The 19,787-nt window shown below is 36.9% G+C and overlaps 1 protein-coding gene across 3 annotated transcripts in view; it reads right to left on the bottom strand.

Moving 5' to 3' along the window:
* Positions 1-19,787, bottom strand: part of LOC127941641 (teneurin-2-like) — a 260,234-nt gene that overhangs the window by 55,673 nt on the left and 184,774 nt on the right. For all 3 annotated transcript variants that reach the window (XM_052536944.1, XM_052536945.1, XM_052536946.1), the window contains one exon: positions 12,334-12,572. In XM_052536944.1, coding sequence (XP_052392904.1) covers positions 12,334-12,572 — 239 coding nt within the window. The remainder of the gene's footprint in view (positions 1-12,333; positions 12,573-19,787) is intronic.

Genomic DNA, 19,787 nt, shown 5'->3' with positions numbered 1-19,787 from the left:
CCAAAAATACCCTTAGACTTCAGAGGGTTAAGAACACCACCATATGCAACCCTTAGCAATAAATAAATAAATACATAAATAAATACATAAAAATTGTTTAACCATAACACAGTGGGATCTGCATTTGCAAAAATCAGTCCCTGTAACATTCAATATTATTGAACCACTTTTTGTGCAGTATGAGTAAAGGGGGATAAATTAAAGTGCTTGCAGAATCCTTTAATAAAATAAAACAACATAAAAAAACAATAAAGGCATAATCTGAAAAACCAAGCTTTTTGGATTATAACGAATAATATTCTGATTATATTACAGTTGGTTTGATACCTTTATCTTATTTGTCTTATCTTATTATTTTATTGGTTTTATATTATAATGTCATTTAGTTAAATTGTTTAATTAATTTAAATGGTTAATTTTTATCTGAGTTAGTTTGGGCTCAAAACATAACAGCCACAAAGAGTTTAATTGTCAAAAAAACCCTGAATGTCTAATGAATGTCAAACTAACTTTGCCGCCATCGAAAAACCGCAATGTGAGCACTGCAGCAACTGCGAATGTATCTGATTACCTCAATTATTTTCTTTCAACTTATTCAGGTTTACAGTGAAATATGTTTCTGGAGTTCTTTTTAGGCAAAATGCCAGTTTCCAGGTCGTATACTTACAGTGCAACAAGAACAGGTGAGCAACAGCCATTAAAATAAAATAGCCAATTGATTGATTTCCTCACATTTATTAAAGGTCCCCTTCTTCGTGATTCCATGTTTTAAACTTTAGTTAGTGTGTAATGTTGTTGTTAGAGTATAAATAATATCTGTAAAATTCTAAAGCTCAAAGTTCAATGCCAAGCGAGATTTTTTATTTAACAGAATTCGCCTACCAAAAACGACCCATTTGGACTACAGCCCTCTAGTTCCTGCAGTAATGACATCACAAATTTTTTTTTTTGACTAATCTCCGCCCACATGAATTCACAAAAAGGGGGCGTGGTCTTGTTGCGCTCCGACGGAGAAGAAGGAAGAGCTGCATTTGTGTTCGACATGTCATTGAAACGCTTTTATTTTCATCTCGGAGTCCAATCACCTTTGTTTGGGCTTCCCAGGGACGCTGTTCTTGGAGATTAATGGTTACAATTTATGTTTAACTCGGTTCCCGAAAATTATAATCCACAGGTAAAAAAACTATGTGCAGCACATTTTGCTGAGGACAGCTTGCTGAGGACAACTTCCTCAATCTCAATCAGTTTAATGCCGGATTTGCACAAAGATTATTCTTGAAAGATGGAGCAGTTCCCTCTTTGTATGGAGAAGGTGTTGTTTATGGACCAAAACCGGTAAGTGTATTTTATTAAGTTGGTGCGTTTAACAGTTTCTGTAACTTATTACACAAAGGGCAACACTGTTTAGCTTTGTTAACTAGATGTTAGGGCTGTGCAAAAAAACGAATCCGATGTTCATGCGCATCTCGTCAGTAAAAACGCTCCTGTGATTATAAGTACATCTCCAGCACGTGCGTTCTAGCCCAATCGCGTTACCAGGAGGTCAGCCTGCTCTAAGCTGGTGTCGAATCACAAAAGGAAGGAAGTCATCAGGCCGTTTTTGTGACAGTAAAAACAGCGGTATACAGATAGGTGAATTGTGTGAAAAATACTGTTTTTTTACACGCGAAACATAAACACTTGTTATATTGCACACTGTAAACACAATCAAAGCTTCAAAAAAGCATGAAAAACGGGACCTTTAACCCTTTTTGAAGTTAATCACAAAAGAAGAATAAAAAAAAAATCATTCAACTTTTAAATATAACTGAATAGCATTTTTGTATCAGTTTTTCTTCTAGTGGAGCAAATTTGGCCAACATAAAGAGATTAAAGCATGGTTTCAATACAAAGTGGAGGATGCATAGCAAATTATTTTCACCATGTTGAGAAGGAAATCTGTATTTATGTTCAGGCAAACCTCTTTAAATCTCTGACTCAATTACTGAATTCATTTAAAGTATGACAGTACTGTACCTCATGCACTTCTGTGAAAGAATGGGCATGGCTATGAGTCAGGTAAGGGCCACACACTAGTCTAATGTCTGACAGAATTAGCATTACCATTTGTGTCAGTTTGCACTTTTTTTGCTAATCGAATCTGGAGGAGAACTCATTTTCGGTCCATGCAAGAAGCATTTATTATTAAGAGGAAATGTGTTAGATGTGAAATTCATGAGATGCTGCGTCTCACTTTATGCAATCTCTATGTGTAATTCACTTCTTCAAAGTGATGAATAATATTACCTACTTAAAGCACAGACAGAGAAACAGAAAGAAAAAGAAAGAGTGAGAGAACAGACAGGAATACAGGTGACAGTATTCCCTTGTCTTACCTGAGTAAGTCTGCATCTTCAGTCTGGAGTTCTTCTTGGATTTAAAAGCACACTGATAAAATGAAATCTATAACCGACATGAGCTGCAAAATATTTCACTGAGCTGTACAGCTGAGTCGGTGCTGACAGCAGCACTGCAAAAGTGGAACTCTTTCTTCAGCAATCCATTTTCGAACTGTAATGCAATTTTGACCAAATGATGATATGCTTCATGGTGAGATCTTGCCCTAATGAACTGATATTTTGATATGACTCAGATTTATTTTTTATTTTATTTTTTTGTATCTTTACGTTAATTTTAATGACATAACCAACTGGATTTACATTAGAGATGCACCACAAACTCATGGCAGATATGATCAGCTTGTGATTATTTTTATATTATAGTTAATAAATAATACAAATATATAATGTTAAAACGTATATAAAAACATATATATTAAATAAATGCTACTGTTAAAATATTTTGAGGTCAGTATTTTATAATTAATTAATTTTAATTATCCAAAAATGGATAATTGTTTTGAGATTGGTCAGTCGGGTACTCGGAACTCATGTTCTGCAGAAAGTCTGATATCCTTACATTACTGTACTCGTTACCAAAGTACACCTATTAGGACATGCTAATCCAAAGTGAACTGCTTTGCCAAGATGTGTGTGGTGTTTAAAGCCACTGGTTGTCCATAAGGGGTCTGGTGAGGTGCTCTGCAGAAAATCTCTGGAGGTTTGACAGCATGTGTGACTGCATTATAGTATTATGATTTTGCACTGCACAGAAGCCACATCAAAAGGTTGTGTTTACAAAGATTTTCTGATGCTGCACAGACACTAAAAGTATCTGGATAAAATTCAAATTAAGGGAGATAGTACATCATGTGTTTGACTGGTAATTATTGGTCAGGTGCTCAACGTACAGAAAGCACTTGCTAACTGACATGATGGAGCAGCTGTCCATCACCTGTCTTACTTTAATGTGATGGAAGCTCCATTTCAGAATAGCATTCCACTAATTTAGGACCAAGTTATAATGAAATGTTTAATGAACAGATTTAAATGTACATCTCCAGCATTAACCTACTTCGATCATGAGTGTTTTGGGTAAACAAACGCACAGCGATGAAGATGAATTTCCAACAGATTTATATTAATAATCCACAAAGCAGAACCCAGAAACAGTCCAACACAACTTTACATTAACTTCAGACCCGAACAATGAACTCAAACTGAACAGAACTTAAATAGTGAAGAAAACGAGACACACACACCTGAACATAATGAAGAAATCAAATGAACAACAATGGGCTAAATAATGTACTACATAATAAATCAACAATAATTATTATTTGTATTATTCAATATTTATTGCCATAAAAAAACGATTCATCTATTTATCTGTCTATCGATTTTTTTTATTGCTTTGTGTAATAACAAAAAAAAAAAGGAACATATTTTTCCTTTTTTTGTTGTTACAAACAAGAAAATGTAGGTGACTTTACATAGACTTAGGCAGAGACTTAAAAAAAATATATATATCTTTTCACTTTGCCCTTCAGGGTTAAAACAATAGGAAAAACTATGTGTTCGTGAATTCTCAAAGTTGACAGTACATGCTACTTTATTTTTTAACCTTGATGAGGATGAGTGTGCAGGACATTTCAAAAGTAACATTCAAACATTTAGAAATGAAGGAAATAGACTCAGGAAGGCACTATGACAAACAAACAAATGCTATATTTCCCCTAAAGACCATAACTGTCAGACTCTATCAGCAATACTGTTCCACCCTCAAAACAAACTCTTGTGCATGAGGTCACAATTTGTTTGCGGGGCCTCGTATGATTATTTTGGGAGACGCCAGGATTTGTGGTCCACCAATGGTCCATAAAGTCAAAAACACACTTGTCCAGTTTGCACAGCCAGCAAACCCAGTTCCATTAACCATTGTGTTGCCACCCCTTTGGAACACAGCTCACTGCCAAACGCTTCAGATCAAAAACGACTGATATTTGCCCACCGTTCTGTTATTTATTAGGCCTTGTGTTGCATTTATACCCACAAGGGATATCAGAGGATGAAACAGGCTTCTCCCTATGGGCACCATTCCAGCAAAAATAAAATAAAATCACACAATAAGAAGCAGCTTTGAGGACAGTGAGATGGTCAGTGAGCCCAATGAGAGGAGAACTCACCAGAGGGTAAGAACCCCCAGAGCTTCATTGTTCCCTCTCTTTTTCCGGGAGCAGTCACTACCTGAATGAGATGTGTGAATAAAAATAGTCATGCAAGTGTGTCGCTCACGTGTGCACGCGCACACACACACACACACACACACACACACACACACACACACACACACACAGAGTTGCATCTCAATCAACCTGACGCAACTTCACAGCAATCTTCACCTGGTGTTACAGAAGGCTCGTTTAAAGTCTACACAAGAGCTGAACAAATTCATCAAAATACAATCACACTGCTGTCTAGTGTAGTTTAATTCAATTGATCTATAGTCTGCATGCAGTGTGTGCTTTAAAGTGAACTCTGTTCTGTCTGTTGTGCATTACACACTAAAAAACCTGCATGGAGCTCATGAGTCTTTAGAGCTACTCTCAGTTTGTGATATCTCCACACAAAAGGTTTGTTCGCAAAGAGAAGAAAGAGTCTAAGAGATGTGTCATCGTAAATATTGTATAAAATAAACAATAAACCATTTTAAATAATTGACTTAACATTCAAGAACAATAACAAAAATAATGATGACAATAAAAATAACATTTTAACAAGTATTGATATTTTTACTGCTGTTATTATTATTATTATTATAAAATTGGTTTGTTAGTCAAAAATCTAATTGAATAAAATATAATATGTAACTCTAATATTCAATAATAACAATAATTAATTAATTAGAATTATTATCTAGAGACAGTATGCTGTTGTATTGGGCATAACAACTAATATTACAAAAATATAATATTCACGTGTACTGTGTTACAAATAAATAGCAGTCTAAAAGCAAATATAGCTAGAAATAGGGTTTGTTTAAATGGTGAAGAAGTAGTTTTCTTTATAGGTGGAGGGGTATATTTGCAGGTGGTATGAAAGCATGTTTTCTTGTTGATTTTGAGACAATTTTATTACTGCAACACTGAAACAATACATTTTATTACTGCAAACAATTACAATATGATTTGTGAAAAGATTATGTAGTCCTGCTCTCCATCTGTCTTCCTAAAAACTTTCTGACTGACCAAGTAAGAGGAACACAAAACCTAAAGCATCCCTGCCTTTCATATTACCTTCAAAAATGCACAAACACACACACACACAATCAGCCATATGTTGAAGGTGAAACTGTTGTTTTAATTGCTGCTGATCTCCTTGGAGTGGTGTGTGTGTGTGTGTGTGTGTGTGTTTTGATTTGAGGTGCACAAGTCCTGCTGCTTTGAATATAAATGAAAGGCTACAGTGAACCAGCACACCCCAGGATCAGCTCCATTTGATTACATCAGCTCACTCTCAAAACTCTCAAAGCACCGTGGAAAACTTCCAATCCCTAGACAAAACTGGTCCCAAAACACCACACACATATATGTGCTCAAAAAATAAAAATAAATAAATAAAAAAATCAAGGATATTGCTCCAGGCATGCAAGGTCTATGAGTTTAACACAAACACAGCTCCCTGAACCTCCTGCACGGGCATGACGAGATGGATCCAATCTATTCCACTCGGCTTGTCAAATACTCCGAGCACAACAATCACTCCCCACGGTATAAACGCACACACATTCGCAAGCAAATTCTCCTCTTCTCCCTCTCTCAGTCCTATGCACCAGCAGAAAGCCTGATGCTTTGACTGACAGCATTTTTTATTGCAGGTATAGTGTGACGATGAGCATCCCACAATCTCTGTCCCACGATCCCAGCATATACTGTATGCTCACAAAGCTCTAATCAAACTATTTCGCTCTCCTGTCACTCAGTGGCTTTAATATTAAGCAGATGTCAGAAAAAACATGGAATAAAGGAGAAAGTAAATATAAAAGTGAAAGTAAAAAAATGAAAAGTGTCATTTTAAATCATTTTCGGGCATGCACACTGGTGAGCGTCAGTTTGAGTCAGGCAGACGGCGTAGGGCTTAGAGATTGGCTGGAGAACATATTATCTCCACGAGACAGCATCTCCAACATCTCGGGGTGTGTAGGTGTGTGACTGATTGCTGGGCTTGTTTGCATGACCGTATGGGCAGAAGAGTGTGCCACTAGGCTGCCAGGGTGTGCGTGAGGACAGATATAAAATGGGCAGGTGACAGTAAAAGCCCCTGCTGACATAGAGCGCTGGTAAGTGGACACATAATGACTCATTCTGACTGACATACAGCATGTTACAGAAGACCTGACGGAGACTTGACCTGTTTTCATAAACAAGTCGCTGTCTCATTGGCAGGAGCTGGAATTGTGAATCATTACACTTCATGCTCATGTCGCTCTGCAACTGAATCGATGATTAACAGTCAACATGAAATCGAAGCTAAGTACTTTATTAATTCCAAATCCTGATCTTAATCTGCATGATTCATCAGTAGGCATGGGAATCTTTAGGCTCCTTGCAATTGATTCAGATTCAGAGAATCACGATTCTGAAACAATCCTCAATTCAGCAATAGTATAGGGACACAAGTCTTTACTGACATTTTTAACCAGAGATGTGCACACTGCTTTTCAGATGTTCATCAAATTTTTCCCTTTCTTTTTTCCAGTTGCCAAATCCATTCCCTTTAAATGTGTCCGTTTTGGCGGAGGCTTGGCCAGTCATGGTTCCAGAATTAACTCACTGAGGGTGCTCTCACATATATTCTTGTACCATCTATTGCTATGGTTATCACTTTGTTAATCATTGCTATTTTGAGAGTAAATCCAGCATAAATATGCAGATGTCATTCTCGACACTTTGCAGGGTGTACGTGTCCGAAAAACTAAAGTTTCTCACAAATTATAATTGTATTATAGCCTTGAAAGCACAAAAAGCGTGCTCCCTTTATCACTCATCTTATTTAAACATTATCTCACAAAGTTCTGTCATGATCAATGAAGCCCTCTAAACTGCACAATGAATATCTTATTTACACTGAACAAAATTATAAATGCACATACTTTTGTTTTTGCCCTCATTTTTCATGAGCTGAATTAAAGATCTAAGACTTTTTCTATGTACACAAAAGGCCTATTTCTCTCAAATATGGCTCACCAATCTGTCTAAATCTGTGTTAGCGAGCACTTCTTTGCTGAGATTATCCATCCACCTCACAGGTGAGGCATGTCAAGATGCTGATTAGACAGCATGATTATTGCACAGATGTGCCTTAGGCTGGCCACAATAAAGGCCACTTTAAAATGTGCAGTTTTATCACACGGCACAATGCCACAGACTTCACAAGTTTTGAGGGAGCGTGCAATTGGCATGCTGACTGCAGGAAGGTCCACCAGAGCTGTTGCCCATGCATTGAATGTTAATTTCTCTACCATAAGCCGTCTCCAAAGGGTTTCATAAAATTTGTCAGTACATCCAACCGGCCTCACAACCGCAGACCGGCATCTTTACCTCCAAGATCATCTGAGAGCAGCCACCCGGACAGCTGCTGCAACAATCGGTCTGCATGACCAAATCATTTCTGCACAAACTGTAAGAAACCATCTCAGGGAAGCTCATCTGAAGTAGTTTGTCGTCATAACCGACTTGTGTGGGCAAATGCGCACATTCAGTGGCGTCTGGCACTCTGGAGAAGTGTTCTCTTCACGGATGCATCCCTGTTTACAGTGTACAGGGCAGATGTCAATGTTGTGCATCGAGTGGCCCTTGGTGGCGGTAGGGTTATGGCAGGAGTATGATATGGACAATGAACACAGGTGCATTTTATTGATTTCATTTTGAATGCACAGAGATAATGTGACAAGATCCTGAGGCCCATTGTTGTGCCATTCATCCATGACCATCACCTCATGTTGCAACATGATAATGCACGGCCCTATGTTGCAAGGATCTGTACACAATTCCTGGAAGCTGACAACATCCCAGCATACTTACTGGACATGTCACCCATTGAGATTGGCGTATACGACAGCGTGTTCCAGTTCTTGCCAATATTTAGCAACTTAGCACAGCCATTAAAGAGGAGTGGACCAACATTCCACAGACCACAATCAACAACCTGATCAACTCTATGTGAAGGAGATGTGTTGCACTGCATGAGGCAAATGGTGGTCACAATACAGTAACACTGCACCTTTTAGAGTGGCCTTTTATTGTGGCCAGCCTAAGGCACCTCTGTGCAATAATCATGTTGTTTAATCAGCATCTTGACATGCCACACCTGGGAAATGGATGGATTATCTCGACAAAGGAGAAGTGCTCACTAACACAGATTTGTAAATCGCATCTCCGCTTTGTTTGTTATGAGATGATTGACAAGGCCGCTGAACTGCACTGAACCAAAGCTCCGGCATTTTCAATAAATGCACGAATTCTGATCGATGTTTCTGATTGGCCAATGCATTCAAGAAATCAATAGATAAGTCTGTGATTGGCTACTCTGCTCAAAACTGCAAAAACACATTTTAAAAAGTAGCTTTTGACACTGTCCAGAGCACAAACAAAAATATGCACTGGATAGTTTGCCAGATCTTAATTTCAGGAGGCTTTTGCTTTCGTTAATACCAGGCTTGGGCTTGGCTTACCACTCCAAGCTGCAGTGGGACCGACATAGTGGATTCCATGACTACAGGCTATCTGTTCTCCCGTCTGGCCCATGCAGAATGTTGGTTGGTCCGTTGTAAAATTCAGCCTCATCTAAAGGCTGATATACGCACAAAAATTATTAATAATTAAATTTACATTCAGATCTATTTTTGTGGATCAATTCAAAATCATTCGTTAAAGAATTGTGAATCGGCATTAGCCAATACTAGCCTCACCTGCATCATTTGCCAATGAACATTTACCATCACTCAAAAACACATCATGTTATGGAACAGAAATGCATTGTGAATATCATTCCATATTGTCCTTAATTGTTTCGAATCAAGCAGTTGAATCCCTGAGGGATTCAGGTCATCCAGACTGCGGATCTCACTTAACTCTTCATTACGACTGATATTCATGAGCACAGAACGCAACACACTCAGCTATCCACTGCGTCTACGTTCACGAGGAGGCAGTGGGGGCAGAATCCTTCACTTAGCCTTTAGACATCTCTCCTTCTTTCATCTGCTTCTTTCATCATCTTTCACCAGTTCGTCCAGATTAGTCACAGTGGTCTTATGGCAGCCAGATGCAGACCCCATGCCCGATGCTGAACCCCCACCTCCCCACTCCCTCCCACATCAGGACTGAAACACCTGTCTCCTAGCAACCTGCATCCAGATCTCAGGCAAGGGATGCTGGCTCTGACACAAGAATGACAAGACAAACATTCACTGGAACAGCCATGCAAGAGCTTGACGATGTAATGATGCCACAGGTGAGCAGAGGACAGTGGACAAAGCACTGGAATGCTGGATTTTTAATGGGAGCACACTTGGAATTCTGGGACTGGATGCTATGCTCAAAAGGGCATGTTACTTCTATTATTAATGGAAATGTGTATTGAAGCTAGTTTATTACTGACACAGACACATGTGAAAAGAACAACTCTGCTGATTGCTAGTTGGTCAATATTTGGGGGTTCATTATAAATAAAAGAAAAACATATTTTTTAAATGTAGTTTCATATGGTTTGGAAAATCTTGTACGACATTTTGAGAAATATTTTAACCATCTAATAAAAAGGAAAAGTTTATTTTCAAAACATTTTATGCTCCACTACCGTTCAAAAGTTTAGGGTCTTTCTTTCTTTTTTTTTTTTTTTAGAAAATCAATAAAATTCCAGCAAGGATGAATTAAAATTGATCAAAAGTGACATTGACAATTATAATGTTACAAAAGACTTTTTTCAAATAAATTAATATATCCTTATAAATATACTCTCTTTCTCTCTCTCTCTCTCTCTCTCTCTCTCTCTCTCTCTCTCTCTCTATATATATATATATATATATATACAGACCCCAAATAGCACATATCACATAATATAGAATTGCTTGAGAAAATTACTGAGAAAAAATATTAAAATATAATGCTAAACTTCTATTATAAGGTTTTCTTTTGAAAATGGCATCATTAATGTATCTGCGAAAGTTCCATTGTGGTATACCGTATGTACCAGAAGAACTGCTGCTTTTAGTCCGAGTGTGTGTTCAAAAATAAAGTGTCGTGTGGAAAGTGGTGGAAACTTTTCAAGAACCTATGTGATTTAGGAAGTTGACAGTGTTGCTCAGTGGGTAGTTACAGCTCAGTGGACCAGCCACACATATGAATCAAGAGTCCCATTTTACCGGCAAGAAGTCCCTTGGAAAGGTCTTGGAATAGTTAACAGAACACTTTACAGGCCACTGCACACAAGATACACACGTAAATACACTCTCATTTAAAATCTCACTCACATCAAAAGTACCTTGAGCGTACATTGAGAGTACTGTATGTATGTGTGTACATTTAATATTGTCGGACAGTACTGAGGCAAAACCTGGCTCTGCAATCAGCACAAAAATCCAAAAATAAGACAGAAGCCAAGTACACCAGCAAAATAAACAATAAAAAAAAAAATGAGATATTGAAATTGTAAATGTGCGGATTATTCAAGCAGAAAAAAACAGACTGTTGTTTTCTTCACTGCTTTCTAAAGGTGCAACTCTCTCGCAGACTGGCAAGGACTCAAAGTGCTTGGTGACATTTACCGTCAACTGTGTTTCTGGAAGCGATCCAACTCTTATCGGACTCTACATGCAGTCTCTTACGCCTTCAGTCCCACTTTTCTTACTATTCAAGTGCGACTCTCAGCTACGAAAATACACCAAAAACGTGTCTTTTTTCTTTTCTTTTTTTTTGTACACTTGAGGATAGATCAGAACAACTGCTGATCAGTTACTAAGAACTGAACCTAAATCTTGTTTATAAAACCAGAGGAACTGAAGATTTGAAACTAAGCAGTACTCCCTACAGAGAAGTGCCTTGATAAGACAAAACCCTCCTTCACAAACACATCCGAATCACAGCTCATATCAAACGGCGGATGAATCACATGTTGCCATCTGAAGTTAACGTCCACATGCTGAGGCTCCTTCCTCCCCTCTGCGTGGGTATTTACTTTGCTGCAATTGTACCACAACAATAGCACACATCAGTGGTTTATCAAAGACGCTTTGAAGCGCTTCGTTCTTTGTGATAAATGTCATTCTTCTGGGTGAGTCATCTCAGGGTCATTCTTTGAGCTTTAAAAGGCCATGGTGTGCTAGAGGACACTGAGCACAGCCCGGCAAACCCTCTGCTAACTACACTAACTCATGCTCATGACATTTAAAGAGTGTCCAATTAAATTCATTGATTTATCATGCCGTGGTTGCTGACTTATTGTTTAGACAGCAATAAATGATCCATCATGCATCCATGAATTCAGTTCAGGACCCAATTATGCACGACTGAATTGTAAAATGTGAAATGTTTGCATCATGATAAATTGCTTAAAAAGTTACTTTCATGCTTATAAAAAGTTTTTTGTTTTTTTTTGTTTTCTTGAAGCATGAATTCTCAAGGACACCACAGTGCAAAGATTATGGACAAACATTTATGGTCGTGGTTCATTTAAGATTGATCTCATTTTTGATGTCACTGAAATGGGACAAGTGAATGAACAGGAGGTGGATACACGGCTGTGTATGGTACAGAAAATACAAATTCAGTGCCAGATTGCAACTTATTTTAATATCTACCAATGAAATAAAAACACCTCCTGAACAACTGGAGATTCTTCCTCTGTAGTGGATCCCAGCTGCATATTATTTGGGAACATGATTTGAAAAACATACCTATGACGTAAGAGAGAAGGACGGCCAACAGCACAGCGGCTGCGATTGCAGACACAGCAGCGCATTTCCAGCTGCAGTACTTGGAGGGCTTCTTCAGCTTGAAGGAGCTCCTGGAGAACGTGTTTCTGGGTAAGAGCCGAGGTGGCGGGGAGTAGACAGTACCACCGGTCAAGGGATAGCCTGGTGAAGAGCTGCTGAACAGAGGAGTGCTCCCAGACGGCGTCTTGAAAAGAAAGTGCCTACAAGAAGAAAGAAAAAAAGATAATACAGCATTTGTCAGCAGCTTTTTAACCAACAGAAGAAAAATCTCTTTATCTTATCTCTAGACTACATGTTCTGAAAATTGTCAATATGCCCGAGGCTTTACTGGACTTTGATAAATCTAATAAAAAACTTCTTTAATGAGATGAATGAGTACAAAAAAAAAGAAGCAATTTAAAGCTTATTTAATGGCTTACTCTGGGAAGTAGGCTATTTGTTTAATTCACATTTTCCAGAAGCTCGTGTTGTTTGTTTTTTGCTCTCATGCTGTAGTTTTTCTAACAACCAGTTCAATTTGTACGATAATGGCTTTAAATTAGGCTCATTTAACGCTGCTCTGATCATTTAAAAAGTATTAGGCATGAGACTACTACTTTGTGTACTAGCAGTGAAGACTGAATTCATCATACAGACAACTCGACGGGAGCTCTAGAATTCTCTAGAATTACATCTGACATCATACTCAAGATCATGTTATTCTACAGTACTATTCAAAGTTTGGAGTCTATAAGTAAAAAAAAAAAAATTAAGTCTACTATGGCTGCCATGGGCTGAATGGGCTGCCAAGCATAGCCCACTTACCATGAAACAACACACTATGAAAGTGGTCAATACCGTGCATTTTATTGACAATATATAACAATGGCATTAGTTCTTGCGTGTCACATGACCAACTGACAGTTGTGGAAATGTAAATGTGATTTAGAAGTGTGAATGAGATTTATCAGCTACTGAAAAGATTTATATTGAATAATTATTTAAAATTCCGCCAGTTTCTCACACAAATATATTGTATGGATTTAGAAAATTGTAGATTATTGTACTTCAATAGCATTTTATCTTTTCTTTTCTTTTCTTTTTTGAGCTTGTCAGGCCCTTTATAGTCTACACTTGGAAAAAAGCTGATTTTGAACTGCTCTTCTGAACTTCTCCTGATCAGTTCCAGAGGAAAAGACAGTCATATGAGTTTGGAAAGGCATGATGGTGAGAAAAAAATGATAGAATTTTTAGTTTGAATTGTTCTCTTTTCTGCATTCGGTTGTTCATTTCAGCTTTTTTAAGCTGGATGAGAGCAGTGAAGTGGGTAGAGAGAAAATCTCTCCCTATACCGCTGCTTTACTTTGTGCGTGTGGCCTCACACTAAACAGTGCAATCTTGCCGTGCAGTCACGGTCATCTGTGGACAAGCTCAAGGTAACTTATTCAAGCCTTTACGATTCATCTTTAAAGCAGGCACACAATCTTTTTTCCATTCTAGTTTAATAACACACTGCGCAGAATATGAAACATTGTCTTTCAATACCAGGGAGTTGCTATGTGTCATCACAATATTATACAAGTAAAAACCCTACAAATAAATAGTGCAGTTCAAAATCTATATTTAATGAGCAGATAATATCCAGAATAATGCTTTGAAGTCCAAATATATTTCATCATATGGCTTGATAGACATGTTAGATAAATCAACTTAAGAGAAGCGTTAAACCAGACATCGGGGTCTATGTGAATAATCGACCCTCTAGGACAAAATACATTACACAGAAGAGAAATGTGTGAAAGAGAGACGGGGATGGATAAAAGGAGAAAGACTGAAAAGGAAGGAGAACTAAGCGGCATTAAAGACACAGACAGACAGATGATGGATAGACAGACAGACAGACAGACAGATAGATAGATAGATAGATAGATAGATAGATAGATAGATAGAAAGATAGATAGATAGATAGATAGATAGATAGATAGATAGATAGATAGATAGATAGATAGATAGATAGATACAGTAGATATGCTTTTTTTCAATATCTAAAAATCACAATAATTCCTCAAGATGATGTCCTTACATTTGTCTATCATTATTCATCACAGTTTAAGCCAGGATAGTCATTTCTACTGCTTCTTCATCACAGTGAATTACAATTTTGAAAGGTCCCTCTTATACATATGATGCTTCTCATCACTTTTAAGAAAATTCCCGATGTCAAGTTTTTGTACATTTTTATTTGTAAAAAAAAAAAAAACTAAAAGATAAGATGTTAGTGAATAAACAGCAGTGAACCATTAAAGGAATGCTTGCCCTACTGGGACATCTCACCAGCAACCAACCAGCACAAACAGAGCACGGCCGAGAAACACGGCAATACGCAAAAACAAGGCAAAGCTGCAAGAAATCTCACTTTCACAGTAAACACCTTTTCTCTACTCCTGTGGGAGAGGAGGAAAGGTCCAGAGCAATTAACGAGCAAACATGAGCTTTAACAGAGAACGCAAACACAAACATTTCTGAAGGTGAATTAGTATTCCACAAATATAGTATTCCAGTCCAAACTGTCCAAAACATTCAGCCTAATTGGGATTTCTGATTCGGTGACAGAGTTTTTTTGCAGGGTCAAGGTCCTTTGCTGTTTGCATGTAATGACCAAAATATATGGTTACTTTATAGATGCAAGTCTGCTGTTTATTTGCACAAACTCAAAATATGATAAATGTCTACAGGAAGCCCAGCCAACCACAAGTGGTTCTATGTTGAGGTCCTTTGAAAGAGCTTGCTAGTGACTCTCTCTCTCTTTCTCTCTCTCATTCAGCACATCGATCTACTGCCATCCTCAATATAAGATGCAGTGGGCAGCATTCAGAAACCTCAAACTGAGTTTGTTACATTCAGTCCACTTTATTCTTATCCGCCTCTAGCTAGTGAAGTGTCTAGATAAGAGCTATTCCTATCCACTTAAAAAGAAAAATGTTAAACAACACGTCTCCATTTTGTACCATTCGGGAATTGAAACATCCACACTTTGACCACTGAGAGTGGGGAAAAAACAGCAGTTCAAGTGAGTCTGAAAATACATTTTGAATACACAACAATGTCACAAAAGTATATTCTGCTCAGCTAATATGGAATGTAAACCCATACATTTTTGATTAGTAATATGTATTGCTAAGAATTCATGTGGACAACTTCAAAGGTGATTTTCTCAGTATTTAGATTTTTGTTTTTGTCTGATACATATCAACGATACATCAATGGAAAGCTTATTTATTCAGCTTTCAGATTATGTTTTAGAAAATGTACAGTACACTTTAGACTGATTTTGTGGTCCAGGGTCACATATATTAAAATAGAAAACAGTTATTTAAAATGTTAATAATATAATACATCAAAATATTCCTGTTTTTATTGCATTTTTATTAAACAAATGCAGTTTTGGTGAGCATAGTACACTTCAGAAACATCAAAAAATCTTACAGGGACCAAACTTTTAAATGGGAGTCTACATATTTTCCGCTACCATTGTAGTACTTTCAGCTTAACACATTTAACCATGTTTGATCCTTTCCACAGATCCCCTGTCCCACCACCACCACCACCAAAAGCTGTGCATAAAAGTCTGCAGATTCCACCTGGACCATTTATATATCTAGCAACAAAAAAAGCAGTTAGCGATGGCTGAGATTCAGAGCAGAGCAGGCATTTCTTCTCTGTATTTTTGTGCGGAGAAGATAGAGGCCTGTTAGGGGATGACAAGTCATGTGCAGAACAAGTGAGAGAAATGACAACGGTGCTTCAAACAAGCCCACGGGAAGAGCGATAGAAGCGTAAAAGAAAAGAAAAAGACACACAAGCACTTCCCTGGTGCCTAATAGAGAATCTTCTCCCATTTCCGTCCACTAAGATGAAGCACACCGTCATTAGCTCCAGCTCAGGGGGGGCACTGAAGAAATTTTAGCCCAAGTAAACCACCTCTAATTGGGCTCCATCTCTGTGGCAGGCCCAGATTTTTTTTTGGATAAATACTGAGCTTCCTGAATGAGAGGCTGGAAACTTAAGACTTTGGAGGAGAGTTCCCAGAGCTCAAGTGTTCAGTGCATTCTGATATTGTGTGTGCTATTAACACACACTCATGCTAACGCTCAGGTGGTGCAGCGTCCCGGAGGAAAACATTTTGAATAAAAAATGTTTCTTCTCTCGGCTGCTCCTCAGAACTGGGCCATTTCTTATGAACTGACGGGAGATAACGATGGAGATCATATTTCATACGATAATTAGTCTTGCATAGCAAAACACTGTGAGACTGCATTTTTTCAAACCTTCGAGCATCTGGAGTTTTCTCTCTGTGATGCAGAAACTCAGCAGAACCTTGTAAGACTCGTTAATGTGGACCTACGTACTTGTGAGATTGACCAGCACAATAAAATGGTTTATTTTCATCAGTTACCAAGAGATTTAAGATTACACATAGAGTAGCAACGCAACTAAAAATCCTGGCACTAACTGAAACTAAAATGTATAATACTTCTAGCGTAACTAACATATTTTAGTGCAGTAGTCTTTGCGTGACAGTAGCTCAGCTGTTTTCAAAATAGGATTTTTTTTCCCAGAAAGAAGCTCATTTTTCCAACAAGTGATGCTATGACTAATGAAACTCTCCTCTTTCTATTTGTAGTAGGGTAGGAAAATCTGAAATTTGTTTTCTTGAATTATTTCATTGTCTTTTTATTTATTTTATTAGCAAATCAGCTCACTGAATTGGCTCATTTTAATTGGATAAAAAAATGTGCTTATTGAATAGCCATCCCTCAATAATATAATCACAAAATGTTAACAGTTTTTTATTATTATTTTAATACTGATGTTTAGTGAATATTATTCAACAAACAGTAAAATAGCAAAAAAGCTAAATAGCAAAAAAAAAAGTTTCCATTTTATAATCAATTTTTCAGTTTATCATTTTCAGTAATTTTTTTTATTTTATTTTAATAGTTTAGTTTATGTAAGATTCTACCACCCTAAACATTCATCCTAAACCAAGTTTCATGTCAAATATTCCAGGTGAATATTAATAAATAAAATAAAATAAAATATATTGTTGCCTTAAATGTGTTGAGTTTTTTTGCATTAGCAGCTTGTGTTTTATATTTTGAATATATATATATATTGTTATATTTTTACAAATATTTTCGATCAATTGTTAAGTTCAAAACTGGGATGAACTGGGATGCAGCTGCATGCACTGGTGGTAAAAACTCTCTCCGAACTCCTGCGTGCTCCACCTGCGGTCCCCTCGGGTCCAGACTCCTAACCACGGAGACACTTCATCTAATGTGACAGCTGCACATTCCTCACTTTCTGTTACTCTCAACCAATCTGTCACCATATGGCCCTATTCCTCTCTCTCGCTACTACTCTAGCATTCACAGCAGAACTTTTTGTATCCCGTGCATGGCAGTGCAGTCCTGCTTTGCATGCGTGCCATTGCATGACCTATTTTTCAGGCGGCGCTTGCTTCATCTGAAAGTGGGTGTCAATTTATTTATTTATTTATTTTTATTTTTTTTATGGGAGAGAGCGACTAAGAGACAGAGAGGGGAAGGGATCTGTGTGGAGATGGATGGCGACTGGCACTGATGGACGAGGAGTGTGTGTGAATGTGTGTTTATGCGTGTGTGGCCTGGCTCTTCATGGATTCTGTGGTGAGACGTATGTGCTGACACGGTATTGGACACGCGACATGGTGTTGGGTGGGGTACTAAAGGACCTGGGTTGTGGTGCGTGTCGGAGCACCTGGTGAATAAAACATCTGAACGATAGGGGGGAGAAAATAGAGAGAGAGAAAGAGAGAGAGAAAGAGAGAGAGAAATAGACTCAAAAGAGTGTGTGTCTCATAAATAGTGCATACAGCAATAGAGGAGAGTATGGTTGAGTCAAGGGGAGCATCCCTGCAGTCCTGCAAGAAGAGATACACTATACTACACAATAAACAAACACAAAAATACAACCCACGGGGACCCAGCAGAAACAATCCAATGTGTGTGAGTATGACAGGCTGTAACTAAATGTTTAGCTCTGGGTGGGTGGATAATAAGGGTTTGTGTATTTTGTGTCTGTGCACTGTAGACTGGGGACTATAATTACATGCAGTGATTGCCAAAATAAAGTATATATATATATATATATATATATATATATATATATATATATATATATATATATATATATATGTGTGTGTGTGTGTGTGTGTGTGTGTGTATGTGTATGTACACATTTCTATGTACAATTTTGGCAGTCACTGCACATAACACCATTAAAAAAAACAACAGTGTGGAATTTTTCATTCACTTTAGTTTTTTTTTTTTTTTTTTACTTTTTTCAGTATATGTGACCGGGGACCACAAAACCAGTCTAAATTCGCTGGGGTATATTTTTAGAAATAGCCAAATAAACATTGTATGGGTCAAAATTATTGATTTTTCTTTTATGCCAAAAATCGTTAGTATATTAAGTAAAGATCATGTTCCATGAAGATATTTTGTAAATTTCCTACCATAAATATATCAAAACTTAATTTTTGATTAGTAATATGCATTGCTAAGAACTTCATTTGGACAACTTTAAAGGCGAGTTTTCTCAGTATTTTTTTTTCTTCTTTTTTTACATCCTCAGATTCCAGATTTTCAAATAGTTATATCTCGGCCAAATATTGTCATATCCTAACAAACCATACATCAATGGAAAGATTATTTATTATATTATTATTAATTCTCTTTTCTGTTTTTTATTGTTTTCTCAAATTAATTTTGAGACTTTAGACTTTGGTTTTGTGGTTCAGGGTTACATATGTATATGCAATTTTAATTAGGGATATATAATTTAGGACAAGTACTGTAGAATTAGTCAAAAAAATATCTAGATTATATTATTGTGTGCAATTGTATTAAAAAAAATAACTGAATGTAATGAAAATTCAATAACTGAATAAATCAAAATAATGCATTTAAATAATTATTAATATAAATAAATATAATGTAAAAATTTATAATATATACTGTTTAAAACTATCATTTTGTAAAAAAAAAAAGCTTTTTTATAAGTAGTAAGTGAGCATTTACTATTTTTTATATCCATCCTTTTAGATGTACATATTTTTATTTAATAAAAAACACAATTAAAATATGATTAGGCACCAAACTAATAGATTATATGAAATAATTCATATAGCAACATAATAATAATTCATAATGCATTTTAGTAATAACGGTTTTATTTATTATTTTATATAATTTAAGTCCTATTCTATAAAATATTTTTGTAATATATGCAGATGAAAAACTAAAACAAATATGAAAATACTATCCCCTTTATGATGACACAACAGAAGGATCATCATTAATGATTATAACAACAAGAAGAATGCCTGC

The sequence above is a fragment of the Carassius gibelio genome, chromosome A21 (assembly GCF_023724105.1).
Source record: "Carassius gibelio isolate Cgi1373 ecotype wild population from Czech Republic chromosome A21, carGib1.2-hapl.c, whole genome shotgun sequence".
NCBI classification, from domain to species: Eukaryota; Metazoa; Chordata; class Actinopteri; order Cypriniformes; family Cyprinidae; genus Carassius; species Carassius gibelio.
Note: the sequence above shows the minus strand (reverse complement) of the source record. Positions and strands in the feature narration are given on the sequence as shown.